Raw genomic sequence first — 26,449 nt, forward strand, 5'->3', positions numbered from 1 at the left:
TCAGTAGGTACTGGCTGGATGAATCAATGACTAACTTTCCATAAATGGAAGGTGGGTGTCTCTTAATACCACCAAGTGAACTTTGGCATCTACGGGAAAGTGAGGGGAAAGGTGAAAGGGAGGGATAGGGAGGAAGTGGATCCCATCTGAAACTGACAAGAGTACCACATGGTCCAAGTGTCATTTAACAGAAACCATTCACCCACCTTTCCTTTGTTGCAAGCAGAGTTATCTGCCTTCTTTATCCTCTTGGGGATTTCTTCACTATACTCAAACTGAAGCTTGTCATTACATGATTTATTTTCAGGTCTGTCTTCCAGAATGTTGTCTGAAAATAAGTTAGCAGGCTTCAGTGAAAAAGAACCCAATGCTTCACTTAAGAGCTACATGTGCATCATGTGAGGACATCCAGATACTTGTACTTATCTATAAGAATAAGGCTCTAACTATAGAGTATGTTAACAAAATGATGGCTTGAAGCCTAACTGTAAAAATTGGGTTGATGCAGTTATTTTCAATTTAATTGATTTATTTACCAGTAGTTTTTGTCGCTTATAATTTAAATGATTCAAAATAATCTGGCATATTGACATAATCTAAATGAAGATGCCAATTTTCATACAGATGATTGGAACTATGCAAATATTATGGAAGATATCCCATGTCAAGAAGCTGACAGCACACACGTTTGGGAAGGATTTAGTGGCTGAAGCACTTCTAGAAGGTACATACATGATTTAATCACTATCACTTTGAAATGAAGCTATTTACTTCTTTTACCTTGAGAAATGCCAAAACCTGGGGGGAAAGACTTATTATTGGGTGTAGTGCAAAGTTTTTACAATTATAATTAAAAAGCAAAGTTTTCATGATTGTTATTAATTTACTAAGTGATAATCATAACAGAAAATAAAAGATATCTAAATATCATATCATGAGATATAATCTTATATTTTGCTCTGTTTTTGCTTTTCTACTTGGAATGACTCTAAGGGTATTAGAGGTGTATCGTGATGATGACTTTTTAAAATGAAAAACAAGAAAGCTAATTTCTCACTAAGATTTAGTATCGCATCATCAGAGCACAAATGATTAGACCAAAAGGACCTTATACCAAATCAGGGCCATGCAGGCTGACAAGAAGTAAATGAGATAAATCATTGCATTACATTTGTATTCACGGAAGTATCACAACGTCATGCTAACCGGGCCCAAGAAATTGGAAACAGAATGCTGACGTCCATGCAGTTAAAATGCCCCGTTCAAATGGCATTTACCTTCCTGACCGTTAGGAGCAGGGGAGGCAGTAAGGACATCTGCTACAGAAAAACAGAATCAGAAAGGGGTAAAGGAAGGAGAAAATTAAGACAAACACCAGATAAATTAAACAAAGGTATGAAGCAAAGCACAAATAACAGCAGCTTAGATTATAAATAAATGAAACAAGAAATGCTCTATAGATTTAATATTTTGACTGTTGAACGATGCAAGGACTAGCAGTAAACGAAATGTAAACATTACTAATGTGAATCATGCCAAGGGCTGACACATTCATGTTACATATTTTCAGTTACTGACTATTGTAATATTCCCAATATGACTTCATTTCAAACGTACAGAAACAGATTAATTTCTTGGAATTGTGCTGTCATTGTCATAGAATATGTCTATGTTAAGTCATAAATTCAAATTTGTCTGCAGTGTATGTTCAAAACTAGACACAAGGTAAACGACAAGGTTGGGAAAAGGTATTAAGAATTTATTACCCAAAAGGCAGAGTTACAATTTCTCAAATAAATAACTCTCGTTTGCAACTTCCTTAGGGTTTACTTGCAATAATTCTGTGGCTAGGCATTATCTCATTTTTATAGCCCAAATGGTGTTAGATTAATTCCTTTATTTAATCGGCATGAAAACCAAGGAGAAGAGATGCCACAGAGATAAACTGGGCACCCTGACTTTAGAGATGGGTTCCTAATCTAGGATGCCTATGAGGGTCTCAGGAAACTTGTGAAACTCTTGCAGTTGTGCAGAATTTTGAGAGCACGTTTTATTTTTCAAAGGTGACAGCTCTCATCTGATTCTCAGAAGGACACATTATTACAAGAAGCTAGGAAACCTTTGAGGCCCCCTAACAGGCTGGTAATGGTGCTTCCCACAGCAGGTAGATTTCTGTTCTCTATCCCTGCTGGAGAAAGTGGAGATGGTCACAACAATAAGGCATATGGCTAGTAAGGCATTTAATAGTCACATATGGAAGCCTTAATTGGACAAGCTTCAACAAGCAGAACTACAAGGCCTGCATAAGTCACAGCATAACTACAAGGCCTGTTTGAGAATCATCCAGTCAGAGGGATCTTTCAGTGAAGAGGGAAATACTCATGTAGTGGTAGTGGGCTTAAGCGGTCATACATTATAGATGTTAGTGCTGGAAGTAGAGGAAGAACATCACCAAACACTTCGCAGAACCTTTTCATTACGTATCTGAGGCAACTAAGGCCTAAAGTGGTGAAGACATTGCCCCAGGTCTCACAGTCTATTGGAACAGAGCCTTGCGTGGTCCCTTTTCCAATGATACCCCACCTTTGTATATGTGGATTGTTAAAAATGCATGTAACTTATCTTAGAAATTCAGTGGTATAGGACTAAATTTTACTGTCCCAAATGAAAATAAATCAGAAAATCCTTCTCTTACCTGTTCATTTTGTTATTTGCAAATCAAAACCATCTATAATAATTTTTTGTTATTTCTTTATGTGAAATCTACAGTATAATAATTTCTAAAAAGTCTTTTCCTTCCCTGTTCTCAGAAGTACAGAAAAACCACAGGAGCAATTTATGAAAGAGAAAATTTGTTTTCTAGTGGACTAACTATTTATAGGGGCATATGACATCTGGATTAGTTGATTTCTTAAGTGTGCTTTTCATTTCATATCTGAATCAATTTGTTCTTCTATGGGGCATTACTGCAACTGTAATGGGGAAGAATATGTTAATAAAAAAAATTCACATTCCCATGACTTTGCAGAGAAATTGTCTTGACTCCTTTTAATTTTTTTTTCTCTTACTATCTGATGAGATATGTCCCTCATATTAGCTCATGGGGTTTCAGGTGTAGCAAACTGGCTTTTAATTGGTGGTATGGAGCAATCAACTATTACTAAGGACAAATACTAAATGATGTAGTTTGGTATTATATTTGGGGGCAGACAGACACTGCAGCATAACCAGTGATGGAGGCTCACAAAACTGAACTATGATTGGAGACAATTCAAATTTCTGCTGAGGCGCAGATATTTGGAGGAGGCTCAGTTGTCTTAATGCTTGAGACGACTTAATGGTAAATGGTTTCTGGTCTGGGCATATCTGCATATTTAGCAAAACAATTATTCTACATAGAAACAATATATTCTACTATATAATGTTTACAGAAATAGGAACCTTGGCATTTTCTTATTATTATATTGTTGTCTTTCAGACGTCACCAAAATGAAACAGTCTACTATCAGCAAAGGTACCTGAGTAAACATTCTGCAATCTCTAACAAATGTTTAACGCAAATGAAACACACTGAAAACCTAATTCTCATGTGAGAAGAATGCTTCGCTAGTAATCTGTAGTTAACATCAATTCATGCAGCTTTTTTGTATTGTGTCATTAGTATTACCCATGTTTTTTCTCTTTGGTTGGGCCAGAAGGAAAGATCTTGTTGGCTTAGTGGTACGAAAACAGGGAGGGAGGGGAAATGAGGCTCCTTTCTTTTCCCTGCTAGAATGCCAGAGCAAGAGTGTGAAAGGAACGGAGAGCACAGAGCCGTGATGCTGCCCCCTGCTGATGGTGCAGGAGAAAGGATGCAGCCTCAGTCTACGATTCCCGCCAAAAGTACCAGACACACTAGAAGCTAAAGGGTGAAAATAGAGTTTCTCTGCTGCAATTCCATCTCTTCCTCTAGAAACTTGTCATAGGAATGACTCCCTGTAACTTCCCCACCTGCCTCTTCTTAAGTGGTGGCTAACAGAATCCCCTTCCTTCCTCAGTCCTTGCTAAGTGACTGAATTCAGAAACTCCTGTACAGTATTACAACCATCTGTAGTATTGGTCTTTGGAGCTCTAGACTTATTTTAGAAAGAAAAATGTGGAAAACCATCCAAGAATTTTCCTGTGCACAGCAGAGGGATCTGTTTCTCTTACCATCAGAAAGGGATTCATAGTCATAATCATATTCGTCCTCCTCATCTTCCTCTTCCTCATTATTGGCAGGTGGGGGGTTGGCATTCCCACCATTATAAGCCTGTGCTTGCATAGATGCTAACTGATGAGCCTGTAAAATAGCAATAATTGTAAACTGCAGATGCCAAGCTACTGAATTCATTTATAACCTTCAAAACTACCCCTGATGTTTAACACAATCATTAAAAGTAGCTTAACCTATTTTGATACATTTGGGAGAGGAGGAAAAACATCTAGATTCACTTGAAACACAATGTCAACACTTGGGTGAACTTCAGCATTCCTGCAGGAAGAGTCCTGGAGCTTTTATACACAATCTCCAGAAGACCGTGTGCGGTGCTCAGCTAGCCAGGTTCCCGGGACAACCCCTCCAAGAGAAAGTTTTGGTGATTTGGAGAACCAGCACCAATCCCAAATGACTGAAGAAGTGAGTCACCCATCAGTTTTTCAAAAGTATGTCTCTGTTAAGAAACCATTTTTTCCCCTTCTTAAACTAATATCTACAGGCCCCTGACCTTGAGAACAATGTTAGAATCCCTATGGACAAAGAGGCCAAAAGAATTGTTGTTGGTTTAAATAAAATTTTTTTCAAAAGGCTTTCTGAACCATAAATCAGATTAACAAAACAGGCCTAGAAACTTTAGGAAACTTGATGTGTACAGCCAGGGAGGTCACATACTCCACGTTTACTGGAATTACTGTGAAGTGATAAGCATCAGTACAGGTCTGGGAACCAACCTAGCTTAAGAAAATCATCTGAAATATAGGAAATGTTACTTGCATGAACTAAATGCAGGAAACAACCTAGAAGTTCAACAATAGAGGAACGGGGTCAGTAAGCAGTGGTTGTCTGCTGGAGAGAAAGACATGAAAAAATAATTGTTATATATTTATTGAACAAAGAAATTGAACAAATTCTTTTGTTCAACAAATTCTTTTATTCAATATTTATGCATTGAATATATAGAATATTGTATATGCACACATATACAATTCTGCATATGTGTGCATACATGTGTGTTAACATATACTCTATATAATGTATGTGTGTGCATACAGAAAATAGCTATTCATGTAAATATATATACTACATAAATATACACATAATTCTGTATTCTTTGTTTTATGTATTTAAAGTGCAATTATATAAAATGACAGTCATAAAGTGCTAGATATTAAATGTTAATACGGCAGGGGTTCTTCACTTGTTTTTGTGTCACAGACTTCTCTGGTTGTCTGGTGAGATAGGATCCCTTCTCGGAATGATGTTTTAAATGTATAAAATGAAACGGTTACAAAGGAAATACTGTTGAATACAGTGATCACATGTTATAGGAACAAATTTGTGCTATTAGAATATATGTGTTTTTTTATTAACACAGTAGAAAGCATAGTAGTAGTTTAAGTAACATTTTTGAAAATATAAATTGAGCATAAATAATTCTTGGAGATATTAGCGACAACTGTGAAGTATAATGAAAAAGTTGCCATTTCGATTGGTGACAATAGGTATTGCCTATATTACTGTAGTTTATTCCCACATTTATAATCAGAGGAAATGCTAAATTTCAGCTAGAGGTTAGTGAACATAAAGATGTATTTTTTTCCATTTATATTTATAGACTCCCTAAATTCCATTTGTGGATATTACCAAGGTTAAGAACTTGTGTAATATAGTTGTGTTTGACCCTGGAATTATGTATGTTTTAAAATAATTCTCTAGTCCCTAAATTTTTGAAATGTGGGTATATTACCTTTATAATGAATATGTATACATAAGGAAGATACAATTTAGGCTGTGTCCATATCCATATGAAATGTATTACAAAGCAGTCCATTCCAGATAACTGGATATTGTCTAGGCTGAGATTTCTCAAAGTGGGTTTTATGGAGTTCTGTGGGTATTATTAGGTGTTATGGAAAAACTGACAATTACAGGAACTGCAAAATACATTGAATGCCTGGAAACAGCAGCTTAACCAAACCTGAACACATTCCTACTACAGGGTTTCACACAGCCTTCATTTAATACGCTAAAGGGCATCACGAGTCTTCAAAGATCTCCAGTGCATCTTCAAAGATCTCCAGTGAAATCAGTCTCAAATAAACATTTTCCATGCTTACTTAACCAGGGAATTTCTTTTCCCCCGTCTTTCTCTTCTCAGAGTCTCTCATAGGATTAGTGTTCTTCAAAACTTTGGGAAATCTGTTGTAGGCACAAGTGAGCCACAAATGCAGGTCTCTTTATCGCTGATAAGAGAAGGGCCTTGACTTAGTGAGCACTCAAGGTAGCGCCAAGTCATGGGAATGATGAGGCCAAGGGCTGGACAGACCCACTGGCAGGGAAGCGTGAGTACTGTATGGGAGAAGGACACCGCTCAAAGAACCACGAATAGCAGTGTCTGAAAGTAGAGTGCCCAGGCCCCTGAGATGCTCAAGGAGAAGCACGGGAGAGGTAGCCCAATGAACAGCCAATAGCTGGGACCCTTCTACACAGTATCCTACTTATTCTAGGGTAGAAAAATGGGACCTCAGCCCCTGAATAAAAGTAACTCGGATATAGGTTGGGGTTGGAGGTATGGGTCAGATGAGGAGACTGGCCCTCATAGGGCTAAGCAGGAGCAATGTCTTACAATTCTCTGTTTCCCCAGTACCTAGCCACAGTGCCTGTCATCTAGGGTGAACTGTTTGAGTTTTTTTGGTTCAAATTCAGGAGAGCAATGTCAGAATCCTGGAGGATCATGGTGGGGTATAGTTAGGAGACCTCAGGATGCATCTCAGTACAAGCCAGAGGCAGGTGGAGGGCTTCAGAAATCCTGCTGAGTCAATCCATCCTTGCTGAGGGTGTGTTCTTTATATGGAAATGACACAGGCCTTCTATGTTAGGGGGTAGGTCGGAGCCCATGGAACTCTGGGCATTCACCTGGTTTATTTGAGGTCAGATCACTAGGTCTAGACCCATGATCTACCAGAAAACAGAAAGGCCTTACACATACGACTGTGGAATCATTGCTGGTATCCCCTGGGAAGTCATCATGAAAGGTCGCAGTCTTAGAAAACTGGAAATAGGGATTATGTTGTCCCATTTGTCCAAAATGAGGAACAAGTAAGTTGTGGACATTATACTGTGGGCAGTGTCAAGGTGATAGTTGACAAAATTTCATGATGGGGTATTAATCACTTGGTTTGTGAGAACTTAGAAAATAAAGAGGTGATTTGCAAGAGTTAAAATGGATCTACTAAGAACAAATTTACTGCACAGTAACCTCCTTAGCTTTTTTGGATAAGATAATTCACTTTGTGGGAAAAATAGCAGATAAATCGTGTTTCTCAAACTTTCAGGATAATAAGAATTATTATTGCTATTATTTTTTCTGCAGACACCATGGTGACTTAAGGAATTATTTTTTTATAAACAGATGAGCAGGCCTTTCTTCTGGCAATTCTGACTTAGTCAGATTCGTGACTTTAGAATCTGTTTTTCAAAGTGCTCCAGCAACTATTCTTATTAAAGTATTCTGACTTCTGTATCACCTTTGAAAAGGGCTTCTCTAAAGACCAAGACTAAGCTCTACTGCTGTGAGCTGGTTGGCCTTGAGAAAGTCACACAAGTGGCCAGGCTTCAGTTTTCTATTTTATAAATAAAGAAATCAATAAAGACGTTGAAGCACCCTCTGGGAAATGTGGGCTACCAGAGAGGAGAGCACCAGACAAGAGCAACAATCATCAAATGCCAGGGGGGTTCTTTAAGAAGGGCACGGGCCTCTCACGTGGCTGGCTGACTCAAGGGCAACTTGGGATGAAGACACAGTTTGAGAAATTGCTAATAAATGTACCAGATGACAGAAACAAAATACACAAAGAACCTTGTAGGATGTAATAATATACCGAAACCAAGAAGAGCAAAAATAAATACGAGGCTCCCATATACAAAAGGTTAAAATTCATTGTTAATCTGGAAAAACGGGAACACTGGGCATAAGAACAGTCTATATGAAAATAATCGAATGATTTTGTTTTCTACAAGCTCAACATGAGCCCGGGGTGTGCTAAATCTTTTTTTTTTTTTTTTTTTTGAGTCAGGGTCTCACTCTGTGGCCCAGACTTGTATGCAGTGGCACAATCATGGCTCATTGCAGCCTTGGCCTCCCAGGCTCAGGTGATCCTCCTGCCTCAGCCTCTCCAGTAGCTGGGAATACAGGCACATGCCACCATGCTCGGCTAATTTTTATATTTTTTGTAGAGATGGGGATGTGATATGTTGCCCAGGCTGGTCCTGAACTCCTAGATTCAAGCAATCCACCTCCCCTGGCCTCTCAAAGTGTTGGAATTACAGGGGCGAGCCACAGCGGCTGGCCAAGAATTTTTGAAAGGAAGACAGTCTGAGGCTGCATTAACAAAGGTTTAAAGTTCAAATTAGGGGAGGTGATGGTTTCACTGATCTTGTGCTGTAATATACTACCTAGAATACTGACTTAGTTCTGGAAATTGCATTTTAAGATTGACAAATTCAAGAATATCCACAAATTTAAGAATATCTACGATATTCTTAATGGTAAGTAAAGAGTCTTAGCAAACATATCCTGTCAGGAACAGTTGGCACAACAAGAATTTTTAGCTTGGAGAAGAAAAGCTGGTGGGGAAACACATGATAGCTTTCTAAATATAAAATTAGTCTGTACAGCTGCAGAGAGAAGAGGGAGGGCCAATGAGAAGGAGGAACAGGAAGGAAGATTTGGGCTCAACATAAAAAAGACTTCTGTTCATTAGTGAAATGAAAGCCTTATAAGTAACTGCAAATGACTGTGCACAGAATGGAAAAGGTAAAGACATTCACATTTATCTTGAAGACCATAGTGGTATGTGTGGTTAGCAGCTTTATCTGCTTGGCAGTGAGGACCGGGCAGGAATTGTTGGATAAAGAAAACAGCACAGATGAACAGGGCTCTGGAAGAAAGTGTTTTTCTTTCTAGAAGTGCTTTTTCTTCTGCTGGGTGGTCAGTCACTGATGTGGCATTTGAGGAAGGTCAGGTAGAGTATACATGCTAACATTTAAATAACTTAGTAACAAGGTCATCAGCATAGGTGCCATGGCCTCTGAAACTCAAGCAAAGGCCAGGTCACCTGGAGCAGCTTTGGAAGTGCAGATCTGGATGTCGACCCAGTGGAGGTCTCCAACTGGTGGCCCTTGGGGCTGACTTCACCTCCAGACCTGACTGGTTTGGCTGGTGCAGTGTTTTAAAAATAATTGAATTAGAGCTGTTCATTGATGGGGCGTGCACCCTCCACTCCTGTCCTCACCACTTCCAGCTGTCCTGTATCCAGCTGGCTCCTCACACTGATGTTTCCTGCTTAGCCCCTGAAGGTGGCTGATTTTGCAACTTTTGGCCCAGAGTCGTGGGTGATCTTCAAATTGGGTCATGTATACCTTCAGAGTAAAACACTTCAAGGGAGTATGCAAGTTCGGATGTTTGTAAAGAAATTGGTTTCTGTATGTTTAGCATCTATGTGCCTGTACTCTTTGAAAAACAGGTCAGCCTGAGAGCAAGTGGGCTAGTTTCCAAAGTGATGTTTTAGAACCAACAGTGCCCTCCTAAGTAGGACAAATAGTTTTGCCAGCTGTCATCCTGTGGGATAAGTGGGTGCAGCCTGGTAAATAGACTCTGTGTTCTGGACATGAGGTTTTTCACAGACCTTTGGGCTGAGGGTCTCCTACGCAGGTGGGTTTGTTGTGCTTGGACCCAGATCTCTGTTGCCGAGATCTGGGCCCAAGCAGCACAAACTAGTGATAGGCTGGGATCACAGGGCTATGGCTAATGGGCTTCTACTACAGGCTCCATGCCAAGGGCTCCCCTAAGAGGCCTCTCCCTAAAGGGGACTAAAGCAGTCATTATGGGATGGACAACCCCCAAAGCTCAGTTTCAGGCACAACAGTCACACTTCATCCTACTCAGAATAAATTAAATAACAGAGGTATATCCTATGTGGAAACAATTCCACAAATTAAATCTTGGGTGAGTGAGATGAGAGAATTTATTGGTCTATGAAATGAAAAGCCCAAAATCAAATTTATCATCTAAGGAAAGTCAGTCTTGAAAAACTAGTAAACGAGCAGGTCATCTGAAAGGTTAGAATGATTATTTTTCTTTGTTCTAGGCACACTGCCTTTTCATAACCAGTTTAACAAGAGGGGAGTACCTTTTGCTTTAAGATATCCACTGGCGTCTGATGGGCTTTTAGTTTCTTGTTTTTAAGAAGCACTTTCCTTCTGAGTTGGTCAGGTGAAGGAAGCATTGGATCATCTGAGAAATCAGTCTCAAATAAGAATTTAGCCACCAGCTTTTCTCCAAACACAGTCTAAAAAGAATGAAGGAAAACATACAATCAATGCCTTTTATCTGTAATTGATAAATACAGGTACACTTCATAAATATAGTAGATATTTTAGATTGGTTGAATTATTTAAAAAGTCTTAGGAAGAGGAATGACGAAAGAAGCTGTCCCCTGCTCCCTCGCTTCATAGTTTCTTACTGAAAGGAAGGGAGGTGATTAGAAGGACAGGAGGAGAGGTTGAGGCCACTCTGCAGCTGGCGTCAGTTCTAACTATTTAGGAAAATATTCTGTGGTCTGATGTATTAAATAAGAAAACAGAGAATCAGTTAGAGGCTGTTGTTTGTAGAATAAGGTTAGTTTCAGATGAAGTCAAGTCAAAAGGATAGAAACTTTGGAGGGGGTAGGGAGTAGGGACAAAGATGAAAGACATAGGTAGAATTTGCCCCCACATAGTGTGAAGAACCACAGACACAATTCTCACAAAGATTTTGGGCATGGATCTCCAAAGCAGAATGTGTGTCTGTCAAGGAAGTGGGTGGAGGGAAGGCAGACACAATGCTTATATCAACTCCATTGTTGCCCAGGCTGGTCTCCAACTCCTGAGCTCAGGCGATCCACCCGCCTTGGCCTCCCAAAGCGCTAGGATTACAGGTGTGAGCCACTGGGCCTGGCTTCAAGTTATTTTTTAGTTGGAAAAAAAAAAAATCAAAGCTTAGGCCAGAACAATATGAAAAGTTAATTAGTTTTGTTGGCATTGATATTTGGGACATTTTGTTAGTGCCCCTCCTTCCCACTGAGAGCCACATTTCCACAAATGCCTCTACTGTTAGAGGAAGGGGGAAGTATAACGGAATATCTGCTCCTAAATCTGGGTGCATTATCAATCCCCTATATAAGGAAGGGCTGACTGTTAACACAGCAACTGTTCTGGCCAGTCTAAGCTCTTTGCTAACTTGGATCTTTGTACTGTGGTATAAGAAGATCTTCTACAAGATTTGACTTACTTGCCCTGAGATATTTTCAGCTTTTCCACATACAATTGACAGATGACATCCTGGCATCCCTGACTTGTGGTACCGAAGTGTTGGAGAGTTGGTCTATCCTAATCTCCTAAGGCTTTCTGGAAAGGGTAAGGAGACCAGAGAGTAATGCTTATATCACTACAGCTCAGCTGAAAAGAGGGACCATCCCAGAGAGGGCCCAGGCTCTGAGAACAGCCAGATGTCTCAGGTTTGTGGGACCCTAACTTTATATGCTTCACGGCCAAGGTCTAATTGAGGCATGGTCCACAAAGCCCTCATGTAAAACCTAATGATGGCTGGGTGCAGTGCCTCATGCCTATAATCCCAGCACTTTGGGAGGCCAGGGTGGGTGGATCACTTGAAGCCAGGAGTTCCACAGCAGCCTGGCCAACATGGCGAAACCTCATCTCTACTAAAAATACAAAAATTAGCCAGGCATGGGGGTGCACACCAGTAATCCCAGCTACTTGGGAGGCTGTGGCAGGAGAATCGCTTGAACCTCAGAGGCAGAGGTTGCAGCGAGCCGAGACTGCGCCACTGCACTCCAGGCTGGGTGAGAGAGCGAGACTCTGTTTCAAAACAAAACAAAAAAACCCAATGACAATTGCAAGACAAGGGCCAACATACCGTCCTGCCTTTTCATTAAGAGCTCACCTTGAAAATTTCTGCCATTTTTCGTTGCTGAGGCAATGAACAGTGGTTCTCAATCGATATAATGATTGGCAGGTCAGAGTTGATGAAGGCACTGCGATCAATGGCTTCAACCACTTCCTGTGAGAGCCAAAACAGCTCATTAGAGTCCAGATATCAGTCAAGGTGGTCAGAAAGCAGGGTATTCATAGCCACGGAAAGCATCTCAATTGTTACATGCAGCACACTCTGACCAAAGGTGGTTTTTGTATTTTCAAATGAAGAATGAGGATAAGGCTATTTTGTAGAAAGACATTAAACTGTTTATAGTGAGTATTGTTCATATACTATAAGGAACAACTATCATTATATTGAATTTAACAAATCTATATACATATTCTCTGTGTGTATGTATACTCTGAGTATATATACAGTATATAAACAATATATTGTGTATATATAATACATATACAGTATATATACAATATATTGTGTATATATATATTATATATACAGTGCATATATATAGAGTATATATATATACACGCTATATATATATATAAATTGCAACAATATTATTACATGCTAACTAGTGTAAGGTAATGGTTACTAACTTTGGTTGAATGGGGAGTCTAATGAGAGTTCTAGATTAACTCCAGAAAAATGAACATGTGCACATTCCACATGATACAGCAAACACTTTTGGGAAGTCTTCATTTAGACCCAGCATAAAGACCCTTGACCTAAGGTGTAATTTGGTCAAGTCACTGATTTAAATGAAGAATGAAGTCCAGGCGCAGTGGCTCACACCTGTAATCCCAGCACTTTGGGAGGGTGAGGCAGGTGGATCACTTGAGGTCAGGAGTTTGAGACCAGCCTGGCCAACATGGTGAAACCCCATCTCTACTAGAAATACAAAAATTGGCCGGGCTTGATGGTATGTGCTTGTAATCCCAGCTACTTGGGAGGCTGAGGCAGGAGAATCTCTTGAACCTGGGAGTCGGAGGTTGCAGTGAGCCAAGATGGTACCACTGCACTCCAGCCTGGATAACAGATCGAGACCCTGTCTCAAAAAAAAAAAAAAAAAAAAAAAAAAAAAAAAAAAAAAGGAGACAAATGAAGATAATGCCTCTTTGTGATTTGATTTAAAGAAAGTTATGAAGGATTACCTTGAAGGGGATCTTGGTTGTCAGTGTATGTCCATGATAAATGATGGGCATCCCATCGTCTCCGTCCCAGCAGTCCAATTCTACACTTCGACAGCCTTGCAAGAGGACCTGTGTGATCAATGAGTGAATCCACCCCAGGTGAGCACCTAGAGATAAAGCCTCAAACTAAACCCAGCATGTAGTTCTACATATCAGGCAGTGTTCAGACTCAGGACTAAAGCAGAAGGGCACATGGTCTAAAACAAACACGGCATTTTCACCAAAGGCCACAATTAATCTGGAATGGGAAAGGAAGGGAACAGATTAAGGTAGAAAGAGTGTTTACCAGAGCTGAATATTAAAGGAAAGTAAAATTTGATAGCAAAACCATATGGCCATTTTCCTAGCAACTTTGGCCCCTTGAAATCTTCAAATTAAAGAGCCAGGCAAGTGCTCTATCTGGATAGACACCAATGGAGGTGAAAATGCTAATACCACAGCCCAGAGAAAATAAGGCCACTGAGTCCTTAATGAACCGGCTAAACATTTACAGCAAGCCAATCAGGATAAAATCACTTCCATTAAGACCCAAATTAAACCACGATTAAACATCTTTGCTGTGAATGCATAACATGTAAGAAGAGTAGAAGCAGAGTTATTAAGGATTTGCCTGGTTATCTAATTCCAGAATAGCAACTACAGCAGAGACGGCAAATAATCCATAAATGGTTCCTTTCTCCCACATCCACAGCAGACATCAGTAATCAAGCTAGGCACACTAGTCCTTTAAGCTTTAATATGTTAGCTCACAACCTCTTTATTAAAGTGCTCCAGAAAACACTACCAAAGAATCAGATGAGTTGATACCTATTTGTTATCCTGGATCTGAAGTGGGAAGCAGAGCTCAATACATGTGCTTGGGTTGCAACTCTGTAAAGTTTGCTTGAAGCACCTTCTTCCTCCATAGATCTATCTGTACATCATCTTAAAAAATTACTACATACTGGAATAGTGAGCCAAGCCAATAAATTGATAGATCTGTAAATGTGCCTACCCACTGATTTTAGAATGCACATAATTATGTCTATGTGACAGCAATCCATTGCTGGGGCTTAGTGGCCACTAGAGTTTCTGCAACTAAGATCAGGTAGTGGAATGATTCTCATTTTCACAGTTTTGTATGAGATATGTGCTATATTCTTCCTATTTTACAGCATAGTGGGTGGCTTAGAATCTCAAGGCTATCTGCTTCTTTCAGCAGCTAGAGTATCTAGAGGGGCAGTGTCTTGGGCTGGAAATTGCTATGTAAAATGGTGGCTGGAACACCAAGCTGCTTATCTCTGTGACACCCCTGCCAGACCGGGAGTAATGTTCAGCAACTGGCAACAGATGAGGTGGCTTTTCAGCATGGATGGACTAAAGGTCTTCACCAAAGTCTGTGTGACCTTAGATCTCCACATATGGCTAGAAGAGGAAAACCTGGGCTGGAAATTCTAGATGAGAAGAACAGGGCTTATTCTCACTTCCCATCTGCCCCATGGAGTAATGTTAAAAGGTAATTAGGAAGGGCCAAGGAAGAGTGGAGAGGGGTTAGAAACGAAGTAAGAGGGATCTACCTGCATACTAGGTTTCATCCCATCTGTGAGTGTATTTGAGGGGTTCTTGTGCCTTACTCAGAAGCTGTGATAGTCTCTCCTTGGGGTGTGATGTTAAGAGGTTTAAAATCTGTTTGAAGTCAAACAGGAATGAAGTAGGGATTAAAGCCAGGACACTGGTCCTTGTTTATTTTCCTGGGATAAATGTGCATACATATAAGTACATAGATATACATAGATATGCATATATGCACTTACACATATATGTACACACATGTATGTGTATGTATATACCTATGTATGTGTGTATATGAAATATATATAAGTAGCTGTATTTATATGTATATTTAATTTCATTCCTATAGAATAATGGATTTCAAACTTCTTTTAACTTTGGCATTTCTGTGTGCAAATGGAGGGCCAATATGTAAAGTGTGTAGAAGAGTAGTACATTACCTGAAGTGGGGCAGATGGTACCCCTCCTACTCTCTGGCTTCCTCATCTCATTGTCGGGGACTGAGGCCCCATGACAGAACTCCTATTTTGAAAATCACTACGCTAAGGACACATCTTCATTCATAATAAAGGTTCCTTAGAAAATAGAGTTTAAAATATCTATTCCCGCTACACAAGCTTTGGGATAAAAAAATTGCCCCATGCTATGAGGAATATCTGCACGAATCTGGACAATAAAGAAACCTCATTGTTGCTGGGGTTATGTAAACAATACACCTGTGATTTTCAAACCTGGACCCACGTGCGCACACAATGACACACTTATATTCCCTGCCTAGCTCCAACCGAATTGACCCTTCTTGAAAGAGTTAAGAAAAAAGGCAGAATAGATGAGGAAGCTGCAGATGGTACAGCAGAGAGGCAATGGACACACAGATCGTTGCAAGTTGGATGTTTAGGTAAAAAGGATGGACTTTTTCCAGTCTAGAGAGCCTACTGAGTTTCAAAGACCATTCTCATGAATTTAATGTGTAGGGACAGTGCCTACAGTCTGTGCAGATTTTTTTCTGAAAAAAAATTTTTTTTTTGGTTACCATAGGGCTAGATTGATTATTTAACAAACTGAAAAGCAAAACAAACAATATTTTGGGAATAAGTACATAGAAAGTTGCATTTTCTACTATGCTTTCCCACTACAATATATTATTTAGCAGTTAGAGAACCGATTAGATAATTTTCCCATGGGAAAATCTAATTTTAGTGGGAGTAGGTCAGACTAACTAGGATCTAAAAGCTATGAGTCTCAAACAAACACTTTCATTTTGGCCTAGAATAAAGGTTAAGTATAGACGGGGGAAAACAAAACAAAACAAAAGAAGTAAAGAAGACGACTGCTGTAGTACAGCCAGTTTCCCACACATCGTGGTTCCTCACATTTGACACGGAACAGCTTACTCTATAAGCTCTTCAAAGGAGTCTGGGGCCAGGCTTTTGTGACTTTGGGGGTTAAGTAAATAATTAGGCTTAATAAAAACCACATTCCAAGTGGCATTCCCTGTACCTGGCTGTAGAGTTCTACCGAGGATTCTCCTTTGAGCTGATGGCCCGTGAGGTAGGTATTGTGCGATGATTCGATGTAATAGTATGAGAGGGGTAGCTGCAGTTCTTTAATGTTCTCCTGTGACTCATCGTTTTTTGAGGCAAAATTTTCTTTATCCATCAGAAACCTAGGTGAAACAAATTTTCTTAAGACTGCATGGGAAAAATGCATACTACTCTTAAAAGATGGGCAAAAGATATTTTAAAAGTTACCTTGCAAACCCTTCAAATGACATTAGTCCCTGATGACACATACTGATGTTAGGCTCAAACTTCTGCAAGGGAATAAAAAAAAAGTGTTATTTAGGTTAAGGAAACTAAGAGGGGGAAAGAAACTACCACATCATTTTTTAAAGCTGTTCTGTTTTCATCAGGAAACATCTAAACCAAATATTTGAACTAATTTAGTAATGTAGTGGTAAGAAGTGGTTTTTAGTCCAAAAGAAAACATTTATTATACTAAGCATATTTATTTAATAGAAAAAAGGAGAGAATGAGAAAAGAACAAGGCTGATTTATATGAAAACAAAGTGTATCAGTTTATCCAGGTGAAAATGGGGATAATAATAGCAGTTACCATAAAGTTGGTGAGAGGTGAACTGAGATGATTCACATAGAGCACTTAGTGCCATGACTGCATTTAGTAATATTATAATGAGCACTCAACAGTGTGATAGTAATCTCACAATTTTAGCATTTTCAGTGATCAAATCCAACTGCTGAACAACTAATACACTGATACCCAGTCAGGTGATAAGGGAGGCTGAAACCTAGACTCATTTGTTGCATGGAGCCACACCACTCCTCTCTGCTGACACCCTGTAGTGTAAACCTTCACCAGCTATTGCTGGTTACTATGATAGCTTCCTAAGCAGTCTCTCTGCGTCTGTTCCTTCACCAGCACAGTTTATAACAAGGCCAGAGTAACCACTTAAAATTTTTTTTTAGAGACAGGGTCTTGCTATATTGCCCAGCATGGCCTCAAACTTCCGGGCTCAGGCAATCCTTCTGCCTCAGCTTCCTGAGTAGCTGGGACTACAGGTTTGTGCCACCATGCCTGGCTCAGAGTAACCTCAAAAAAAGTAAATCAGCCAGGCGTGCTGGCTCGCGCCTATAATCCCAGCACTTTGGGAGGCTGAGGTGGGCAGATCATGAAGTCAGGAGTTCGAGATCAGCCTGGCCAACATGGTGAAATCCCATCTCTAGTAAAAATGCAAAAATTAGCTGGGCATGGTGGTGCGTGCCTGTAATCCCAACTACTTGGGAGGCTGAGGCAGGAGAATTGTTTGAACCTGGGAGGCAGAGGTTGCAGTGAGCCAAGATCGTGCCACTGCCCTCCACCTGGCTGGGGGGACGAGCGGGGCTGCCTTCAAAAAAAAAAAAAAAAAAATCAAATCATGTTACTCCCCTGCTCAAAAATTTCAGTGGTATCCCATTTCACATGGACTAAAGCCAACCTCCTTATCATGCTCTAAAAGGCCTGGATGACTGGGCCCTTGTACATCTGTCTGACACCATGCCTGCCATTCTCTGCCTGGCTTGTGCAGCTCACAGTACACCAGCTTTTTGTGGTTCCTCATAAACCCCCAGCTTGCTGCTGTCTTGGTCTTTGACCTTGTGGCTCCCTGTGGGGAATGCTCTTTCCTGAGACCTTCAAACCGGTTACTGACTTAGGGCTCAGTTCAAATGCCACCTCTTCCAAGTGGCCTTTGCTTACTCTCCTCAGCCCTCCTCCTGTATCATTCTATTTCCTCACTTGACTCAGTTTTTCCCCTACCCCATTATTACCTGAAATTACATCGTATCTTTGTTGTCTGCCTCACCCACTAGAATGTAAGCGGCATTGAGGGCCAGAATTTTTACCTTATTGTCTGCTATATTCCCACCTCCTAAAACTGAGCCAGCATAGTAGGAACTAGTACATATTCATTTAATGACTAATGAGGTTGAAAACTTAGACTAAATCTGTTGCATGTTCTAGAATAACAAGAAAAAATTATGTACCGACTCCTTATAATAGTTACTGAGTTAGAGAAAGCCTGGAACCTATGTTAATTATATGTTAAAGAACACTTACATACTTGTTTTTTGTTTGTTTTTTGAGACAGGGTTTTGCTCTGTTACCCAGACTGGTGTGCAGTGGTGCCATCTCAGCTCACTGCAACCTCTGCCTCCGGGGCTCAAGTGATTCTCGTGTCTCAGCCTCCCAAGTAGCTGGGATTATAGGCATGGACCACCATGCCTGGCTGATTGTTTTTTTTTTTTTTTAGACGGGGTCTCGCTCTGTTGCCAAGGCTGAAGTGCAGTGGTGTGATCTCAGCTCACTGCAATCTCCGCCTCGTGTTCCAGTGATTCTCCTGCTCCACTCTCCCGGGTAGCTGGGATTACAGGCATGCACCACCACACCTGGCTAATTTTTGTATTTTTAGTAGAGATGCGGTTTCACCATGTTGGCCAGACTGGTCTTGAACTCCTGATCTCAGGTGAGCCACCTGCCTCAGCCTCTCAAAGTGCTAGTATTAAAGGTGTGAGCCACCACGCGCGGTCCTGGCTGATTTTTGTATGTTTAGTAGAGATGGAGTTTCATCATGTTGGCCAGACTGGTCTTGAACTCCTGGCCTCAAGTGATCCACTGACCTCAGCCTCCCAGAGTGCTGGGATTACAGGCGTGAGCCATGAAACCCAGCCCATACTTGGTATTTTGTTAAAAAAACAAAACAAAAAAGGTCGGGCGCAGTGGCTCACAACTGTAATCCCAGCACTTTGGGAGGCCAAGGTGGGCAGATCACGAGGTTAAGAGATTGAGACCATCCCGGCCAACATGGTGAAACCCCATCTCTACTAAAAATACAAAAATTAGCTGGGCATGGTGGCATGCACCTGTAGTCCCAGCTACTCAGGAGGCTGAGGCAGGAGAATTGCTTGAACCTGGGAGGTGGAGGTTGTAGTAAGCCAAGATCGCACCGCTGCACTTCAGCCAGGCAACAGAGCGAGACTCCATCTCAAAAAAACAGAAAAAGCAAAACTCTATTTCTGTCCCAGATTTAAAGGCTTTGGAAAGAAGTATAGAAAGAGTAAACATTTAGCAGCAAATTATTAGAATGGCAGAGGCATCACACACACATGCACACACAAAACAGGCACGAACCTGGATGATGCTGAGGATTTCATCATAAGTGCAGTGTTCTCCTTGACAATTCACGAGGAAATCGTTGAGCTGAAGTATGCCCACCCCGAAAATGCCCAGAGATGTGCTCTCAATCCCAGTGCCATTTGTCACGATGCTTGCAGCAGCAATGGCATCAGATATCTGCCTCTGGTTGTCCGATAGCTGCTGTTTACTCTTGATGAACAACCCCAAATCTGAGACATTTCTGGTCAACAGATCTGAAACAGAATCACCACAGTACACAGACAAGATAGCCAGCATCTTGTGCAAAGTTTATTTTGGAGATAATGGTGTGGAGTTATTAAAATGGAGAAGCTCTTTACTAATGTACCTAAATAAGCCATCAAAGAAGTGTTTATTCCTGGATTCACATAGTGATAGGAATAAAAAACAAATCAATGAATAAATAAAGGTAACTAAGGGCTGGGCACGGTGGTTCATGACCGTAATCCCAGCACTTTGGGAGGCTGAGGCAGGTGGATCACCTGAGGTCTGGAGCTTGAGACCAGCCTGGCCAACATGGTGAATCCTTGTCTCTACTAGAAATACAAAAATTAGCCAGGCATGGTGGTGTGCACCTGCAGTCCCAGCCACTCGGGAGGCTGAGGCACGAGAATTGCTTGAACCCGGGAGGCGGCAGTTGCAGTGAGCCGAGATTACACCACTGCACTCTAGCCTGGGCAACAGGGTAAGAGTCTGTCTCAAAAAAAAAAGGAAAAGAAGAAGGTTCAGTTGGGGACTTCAGGCCAAATTCAGGCTTTGGTTTTAGGGAGTAACTACTTGCACATTTTTATGTTCGTAGAGATTGAAGACACACCCTTAAAATTACAGTTTTACTGTAATTTAGAAGTGTAACTATAAGCATTTGTGTGCAGATTTTTGTGTGAATATAAATTTTCAACTTGTTTGGGTAAATACCAAGTAGTGTAATTGCTGGTCACATGGAAAGACTATGTTTAGCTTAGTAAGAAACTGCCACACTATCTTCCAAAGTGGTTGTACCATTTTACATTCCCACCTGCAATGTTCCAATTGCTTCACATTCACACCAACTTTGGTATGGCCATTTTAATTTTAGCCACTTTGGAAGACAGTCTGGCAGTTTCTTATGGAGCTAAACATAGGCTTACCATATGATCCAGCAATTGCACTCTTAGGTATTTACCCAAATGATGGAAAAACTTAAGCCCACACAAAAACCTGAATACAAATGTTTATAGCAGCTTTATTCATAATTGCTAAAACTTGGAAGAAACCAAGATATACCTCAGTAGGTGAATGGACAAACAAACTGTAGTACCTCCACAAAATGGAATATTATCCAGGGTAAAAAGAAATGGGCTACCAAGCTACAAAAAGCCATGGAGGAAGGAAACTTAAATGCATATTGCTAAGTGAAAGATGCCAGCCTGAAAACACTATGTACTGTGTGATTCCAACCATATGATATTCTGGAAAAGGCAAAACTATGGAGATAATAAAAAGAGCAGTGGTTGCCAGGGACTTGGAGGGAGGATGTGGGGGGATGGAAAAGTGGAGCACAAAGAACTTTCAGGGCAGTGAAACTATCCTGTATGATACTGTAATGGTGGATGCATGTCATTACACATTTGTCAAAACCCATAGAATGCACAACACAAAGAGTGAATCCTAATGTAACTTCAGTTCATCATAATGTATCAATATTAACTCATTGTAACAAATATACCACACTAATGCCAGATATTACTAACAGAAGAAAGTCCGTGTGGGAAAGCAGAAGAGAGTATATTGAAACTCTGTACTTTCCACTCATTTTCCCATAAACCTAAAATTGCTCTAAAAATAAAGTCTAGACTGGGCATGGAGGCTCATGCCTAAGATCCCTGCACTTTGGGAAACTGAGGCAGGAGGATTGCTTTAGGCTAGGAGTTTGAGAGCAGCCTGGTCAACAGAGCAAGACCCTGTCTCTACAAAAAATTACATTATTTTAAAATAACATTTTAAAATAACATTTTTAAATAATAAAAAATACATGAAAATGATAAATAAAATGAAAACAAAAATAATAAAACAAAAAATAAAGTCTAATAATTTTTGAAAAATGTAACTACTTGACTAATTCATGGTTATGGAGATTTTACGACTAAAGCTGAACAATAGTTAATAGTCTCAGCTCAAGGACAACATAAACTTACAAATAATTATGAAGCAACTGCATAAAAGAGGAAAGGTTTTTGTTTTTTCTATTTGTGTTTATGGTTTCCAGGAAGAACAGAGGAGGAAAATGATAGGCTGAAAATGCATGGGTGGTTAGAAAAATGCATGGGTGGTGATAGTAATGGTGGTGGTGGTGAATGGGATAGAAGAATGACACATTCTGGTTTACACAGTAGGAAATATATCCTGGACAATCATTCAGACAAAAGTACCCTGTGGAAGGCACTAAAGACTCTCCTTGTCAAAGGGCAGGAGACTACTGCCCTGAGATTGAATACACATCTGTCTGTAGGTAGGAAAGAGACTGGGGGTTCTCCACTGTGACACACACCACATACTTAGCAGACATTTGGAAATGGTCAGTGATATGGTTTGGCTGTGTACCCATCCAAAGCTCATTTTGAATTGTAGCTCCCACAATTCTGTGTTGTGGAAGGGACCTGGTGGGAGGCAGCTGAATCATGGGGGCAGGTCTTTCCCATGCGAAAATGTTCTCGTGATAGCAAATAAGTCTCATGAGATATGATGGTTTTATAAAGGGGAGTTTTTCCTGCACAAGTTATCTTGTCTGCTGCCATGTGAGACATGCCTTTCATCTTCTTCCATGATTGTGAGGCCTCCCCAGCCACGTGGAACTGTGAGTCCATTAAACCTCTTTTTCCTTATAAATGACTCAGTCTCGGGTATGTCTTTATCAGCAGCGTGAAAATGGACTAATGTAGTCGGGAAAGGGTTTTTGGTTGTCAGAATGACTGGAGGGCTTTATTGGTTAAATATCCTGAAATACATGGGCAGAACCACACAATGATGAATTTCTTTGCTCAAAATGCCAGTAGCACCTGCTCCCATGACACCTTAAAATAATTCTCTAAGTGTTGGCTGGGCATGGTGGCTCACACCTGTAATCCCAGCACTTTGGGAGGATGAGGTGACAGATCACGAGGTCAGGAGATCGAGACCATTCTGGCTAACACGGTGAAACTCCATCTCTATTAAAAATACAAAAAATTAGCCAGGCGTGGTGGCCCATGCCTGTAGTCCCAGCTACTCGGAGGCTGAGGCAGGAGAATAGATTGAACTCAGGAGGCAGAGGTAGCAGTGAGCCGAGATTGCACCACCGCACTCCAGTCTGGGCAATGGAGCGAGACTCTGTCTCAAAAAAAAAAAAAAAAAAAAAATTCTCTTAAGTGTTTCCTACACAGCAGTAATAGCACACTATGTGGGACAGGCTCAGAGTTTGTGTGATTGGACCTCTGACCTTAAGTTTTAGATAGATTGGTCCCAAAGGGAAATCCTAAAATGTTCAACAAACCTAGGTCAGGCTGAAGATCGCTGGTGTTTTCATCAATCATCAAGTTGGTGTAGAGCGGGGCTGACTCGGATCCAGATCGGCTGCAGGGCACTGCATAGACATCAAACAGATCCTTCAGGTCCTTGCGGCTCCTGACACTGAATGGGGAATGGAAAACACCTCTCATTGAGTATCTTTATAGAAGTGGGGGGCCTGAGAAAGAATAAGAAGGAAACATACACTGTACCTGAACGATTTGAACAGCTCAACAAATTCAACAAAACTCATGTTGCTGTCTGAAACCATGAAGCTCTGAAATCCCTTCATGCCGCCTTTGATCCGCCCGTGCCAGCTACTACTGCTCCAAGCACTGCAACAAAGACAAGGCCTTCATGGGCACAAGGGCAGGCCACTGTTGTGATTCTGTCCCACCAGAGTTGCTCCAATTTGCAATATGAGCAAAACAATGAGTGCAAGTTATTTAAGATTGAAGCTATTTTCTGATACTCTTTTCATTTCTCTTAATCTATATTGTATCAGAGGAAATAAAACATGTTGTATATGAAAAAGAAAACATGTTTCTAGTCTATTTAATAAGGGCCCAGGGCTGAGGTTAATATTCCTCTATTAATCAAAACAGTTCTTTGAAATTGCAGATCAATGGGCAAAATAAATGTTTTTGAAGATGTCTTCTTAAAAAAGAGCCCCAAATTACTCACTCTTAATCTATGGGAAATAATGCACGTTCTTTTCTATATTCTAAGTTATAGAATCACATTTAAGAAGAAACTTTTGAGTGTATTGTCTGATTCCTTTCTTAACCAGTCCTTAGATGAAAACAGAGAAGAGCTTTTAAATATTAATGGAAAATGTGAGTCGGAAAAATGTTAAGAATGGAAAGGGCTGGGTGCGGTGGCTCATGCTTACAATCTCAGCACTTTGGGATGCTGAGGTGGGAAGATTGCTTGACCCCAGGAGTTCGAGACCAGCCTGGCCAACATAGTGAGGCCCTGTCTCTAATTTAAAAAAATTTTAAAAAGAATGGAAAAAACCCAGCTCTGCCTAGGATTATATTTGCACCTTCCAAGGCTGCATCTATTCAATGTAGAAATATCAGTCAACTCAGTCAGAACAGTCTTCCTGTTTCACAACATTTTTTATGAGAGATGTTTTGATTATGGTTTGTAGTCAAATTAATGAACAGGATCTATTTTTTTTTGTCTTGGATTTTAAAAGTTTTTTTGAAATATTTCAAATATATAAGAAAGTAGAGAATATCATAAAGTCTATTTTAGGTATATTAAATATATAATCTAAAAACTATATATTTAAGAATATAAACATAAAATATAGTCTGTTGAAGTGACTCTCAACCCTGCTAACAATGTTCACTCATGGAAAATTAATTTGTGCTGACATCTGAAGGTCGCCTTCAGTAATGAAAGAGCACTACAAATTGATAACTTTATAGCATTTCGTAGGCATAGGTTGTAGGTTGTTGATCCCCAGTGTAGTGCAGGAAACACAGGGTAGAGGTGCAGGAAGAGGAAAATGGTGACTTCATTATTTGTAGCGAAAGAAGTAAATGTCCTGTCTTGCTTCTTTCTGGTTGCAGGTCCAGCTAGTGTCTGTAGGAACCCATCTCCCTTTGATTCTAGGAAACTGTTTGTCCACTCTTTCCACTACCAGACTTAGGATTCAGTCTAGCTTTCCCCCTTAACAGCATTCAGCTGATTTTTCCTCTCCTGCCTTGTGTTTTCTTTCTGTTTTAAAACACTTGAGTGGGTGCTGATCCCTGTCCTCCTGGGGTTGGCCTTCTGATCTTGCATCTGGCATGTCAATTTCTCTTTTTAAAAGATTTTCCTCCCTTACTCTGTCCTTTCTTTTCCTGCTCATGAATGACTGAAATAAACGGGAAATGCCATTTAATCCAGGTTCCTAGATATTTACCCAGGATACTACACAGGCTGAAAGTATAATAAACAGGATTCTGATTTTTTTAACTTTTAGTTTTGCTATGAATCTAAATGTACATAAAAGTTGCAAGAGTGGTACAAAAAATTCCCATATAACCTTGACACATGCTCACCCATTGTAGAATGTGAATGTGTAAAGCATAAATTATAAGTTCATAGCTCACATTGTGAAAGAATTTTTATTTAAAAGATAATTTACTGTAGGATTCTTTTTTCTTTTTCCTTTCTTTTTCTTCTTCTTCTTCTTTTTTTTTTGAGACAAGCTGTCACTCTGTTGTCTAGGCTAGAGTGCAGTGGCATGATCACGGCTCACTGCAGCCAGAACTTCCCAGGCTCAAGTGAAACTACCACCTCGGCCTCCTGAGTAGCTGGGACCACAGATGAGGACCACCACACCCTGCTAATTGTTTTATTTTTTGTAGAGATGGGATCTCTGTTGCTCAGGCTGGTCTCAAATTCCTGGGGGGCTCAAGTGATCCTCCTCCCCTGACCTCCCAAAGTGCTAGGATTACACGTGAGAGCCACCGTGCCCAGCCAGGATTCTTATCAATAACAAGCTTCCAAGAGAAAGAGAGAGAAAAGGAGAAAGAGAGAGAGGGAGGGAGGGAGGGAGGGGTGGAGAGAGGGAGAGGGAGAGAGAGAAAGAGAGAAAGAGAGAAAGAGAGAGAGAGAGGGAGAGAGTGTGTGTGTCTGTGTGTAATAAAGTGAAGAGTTCCTGTTTTAGCTTGGTTCTGTCTGGAACCTCCACATTTCTTAAACTTTAATGTGGGATACAGGGAGATGGAGCAGCATTCTGGTTCCCTTTGGAAGTCTGCCATTTTAATATCATTTCTTCTTCTGAGAGGGTAGATGTTGTTTCAAATAGGTAATTTGCATGGAACTTATAATTGATTATAACAGCTTTAGAATTATACTTAAACATATCCAACTGGCTGTGATACTTGAATTCATTCCTCTAGACATGTGTAACTTACATATGAGAAAAGTATTAAATATATTTCATCGATTAGCAAAGGGGCCAAATAGCTTACATTAAAACAATCTATTCTCTCTTCTTCATTTAGAGCAGTGCTATCCAACAGAACTTTCTGCAGTGATAAAAAGAAATGTTCTCTATTTACACTCTTTGGGATAGTAACCATCAGCTACTTGTGGCCATGGAGCACTTGAAATATCACTACTGTGACTGAGGAAGTGAATTTTAAATTTTCGTTAATTTTAATTAATTTACATTTGAATTTAAATACCCACATCTAGTTAGTGGCTAGTGTACTGGATAGTACAGATTTGGAGAATCATGGC

General features: G+C 40.3%; 1 protein-coding gene across 3 annotated transcripts in view; it reads right to left on the reverse strand.

Annotated features, from left to right (window-relative positions):
• Positions 1-26,449, reverse strand: part of PLCE1 (phospholipase C epsilon 1) — a 244,293-nt gene that overhangs the window by 47,836 nt on the left and 170,008 nt on the right. For 2 of the 3 annotated variants that reach the window (XM_031652165.1, XM_031652164.1), the window contains 10 exons: positions 23,419-23,541; positions 23,193-23,329; positions 19,661-19,899; positions 16,726-16,787; positions 16,475-16,640; positions 13,385-13,492; positions 12,240-12,356; positions 10,429-10,587; positions 4,192-4,321; positions 207-328 (listed from right to left, as the gene is read on the reverse strand). In XM_031652165.1, coding sequence (XP_031508025.1) covers positions 207-328; positions 4,192-4,321; positions 10,429-10,587; positions 12,240-12,356; positions 13,385-13,492; positions 16,475-16,640; positions 16,726-16,787; positions 19,661-19,899; positions 23,193-23,329; positions 23,419-23,541 — 1,363 coding nt within the window. Of the gene's footprint in view, positions 1-206; positions 329-1,277; positions 1,320-4,191; positions 4,322-10,428; positions 10,588-12,239; positions 12,357-13,384; positions 13,493-16,474; positions 16,641-16,725; positions 16,788-19,660; positions 19,900-23,192; positions 23,330-23,418; positions 23,542-26,449 lie in introns of all 3 variants that reach the window. The other variant, XM_031652163.1, reaches the window with a different exon arrangement.

This window comes from Papio anubis, chromosome 11 (genome assembly GCF_008728515.1).
Source record: "Papio anubis isolate 15944 chromosome 11, Panubis1.0, whole genome shotgun sequence".
NCBI classification, from domain to species: Eukaryota; Metazoa; Chordata; class Mammalia; order Primates; family Cercopithecidae; genus Papio; species Papio anubis.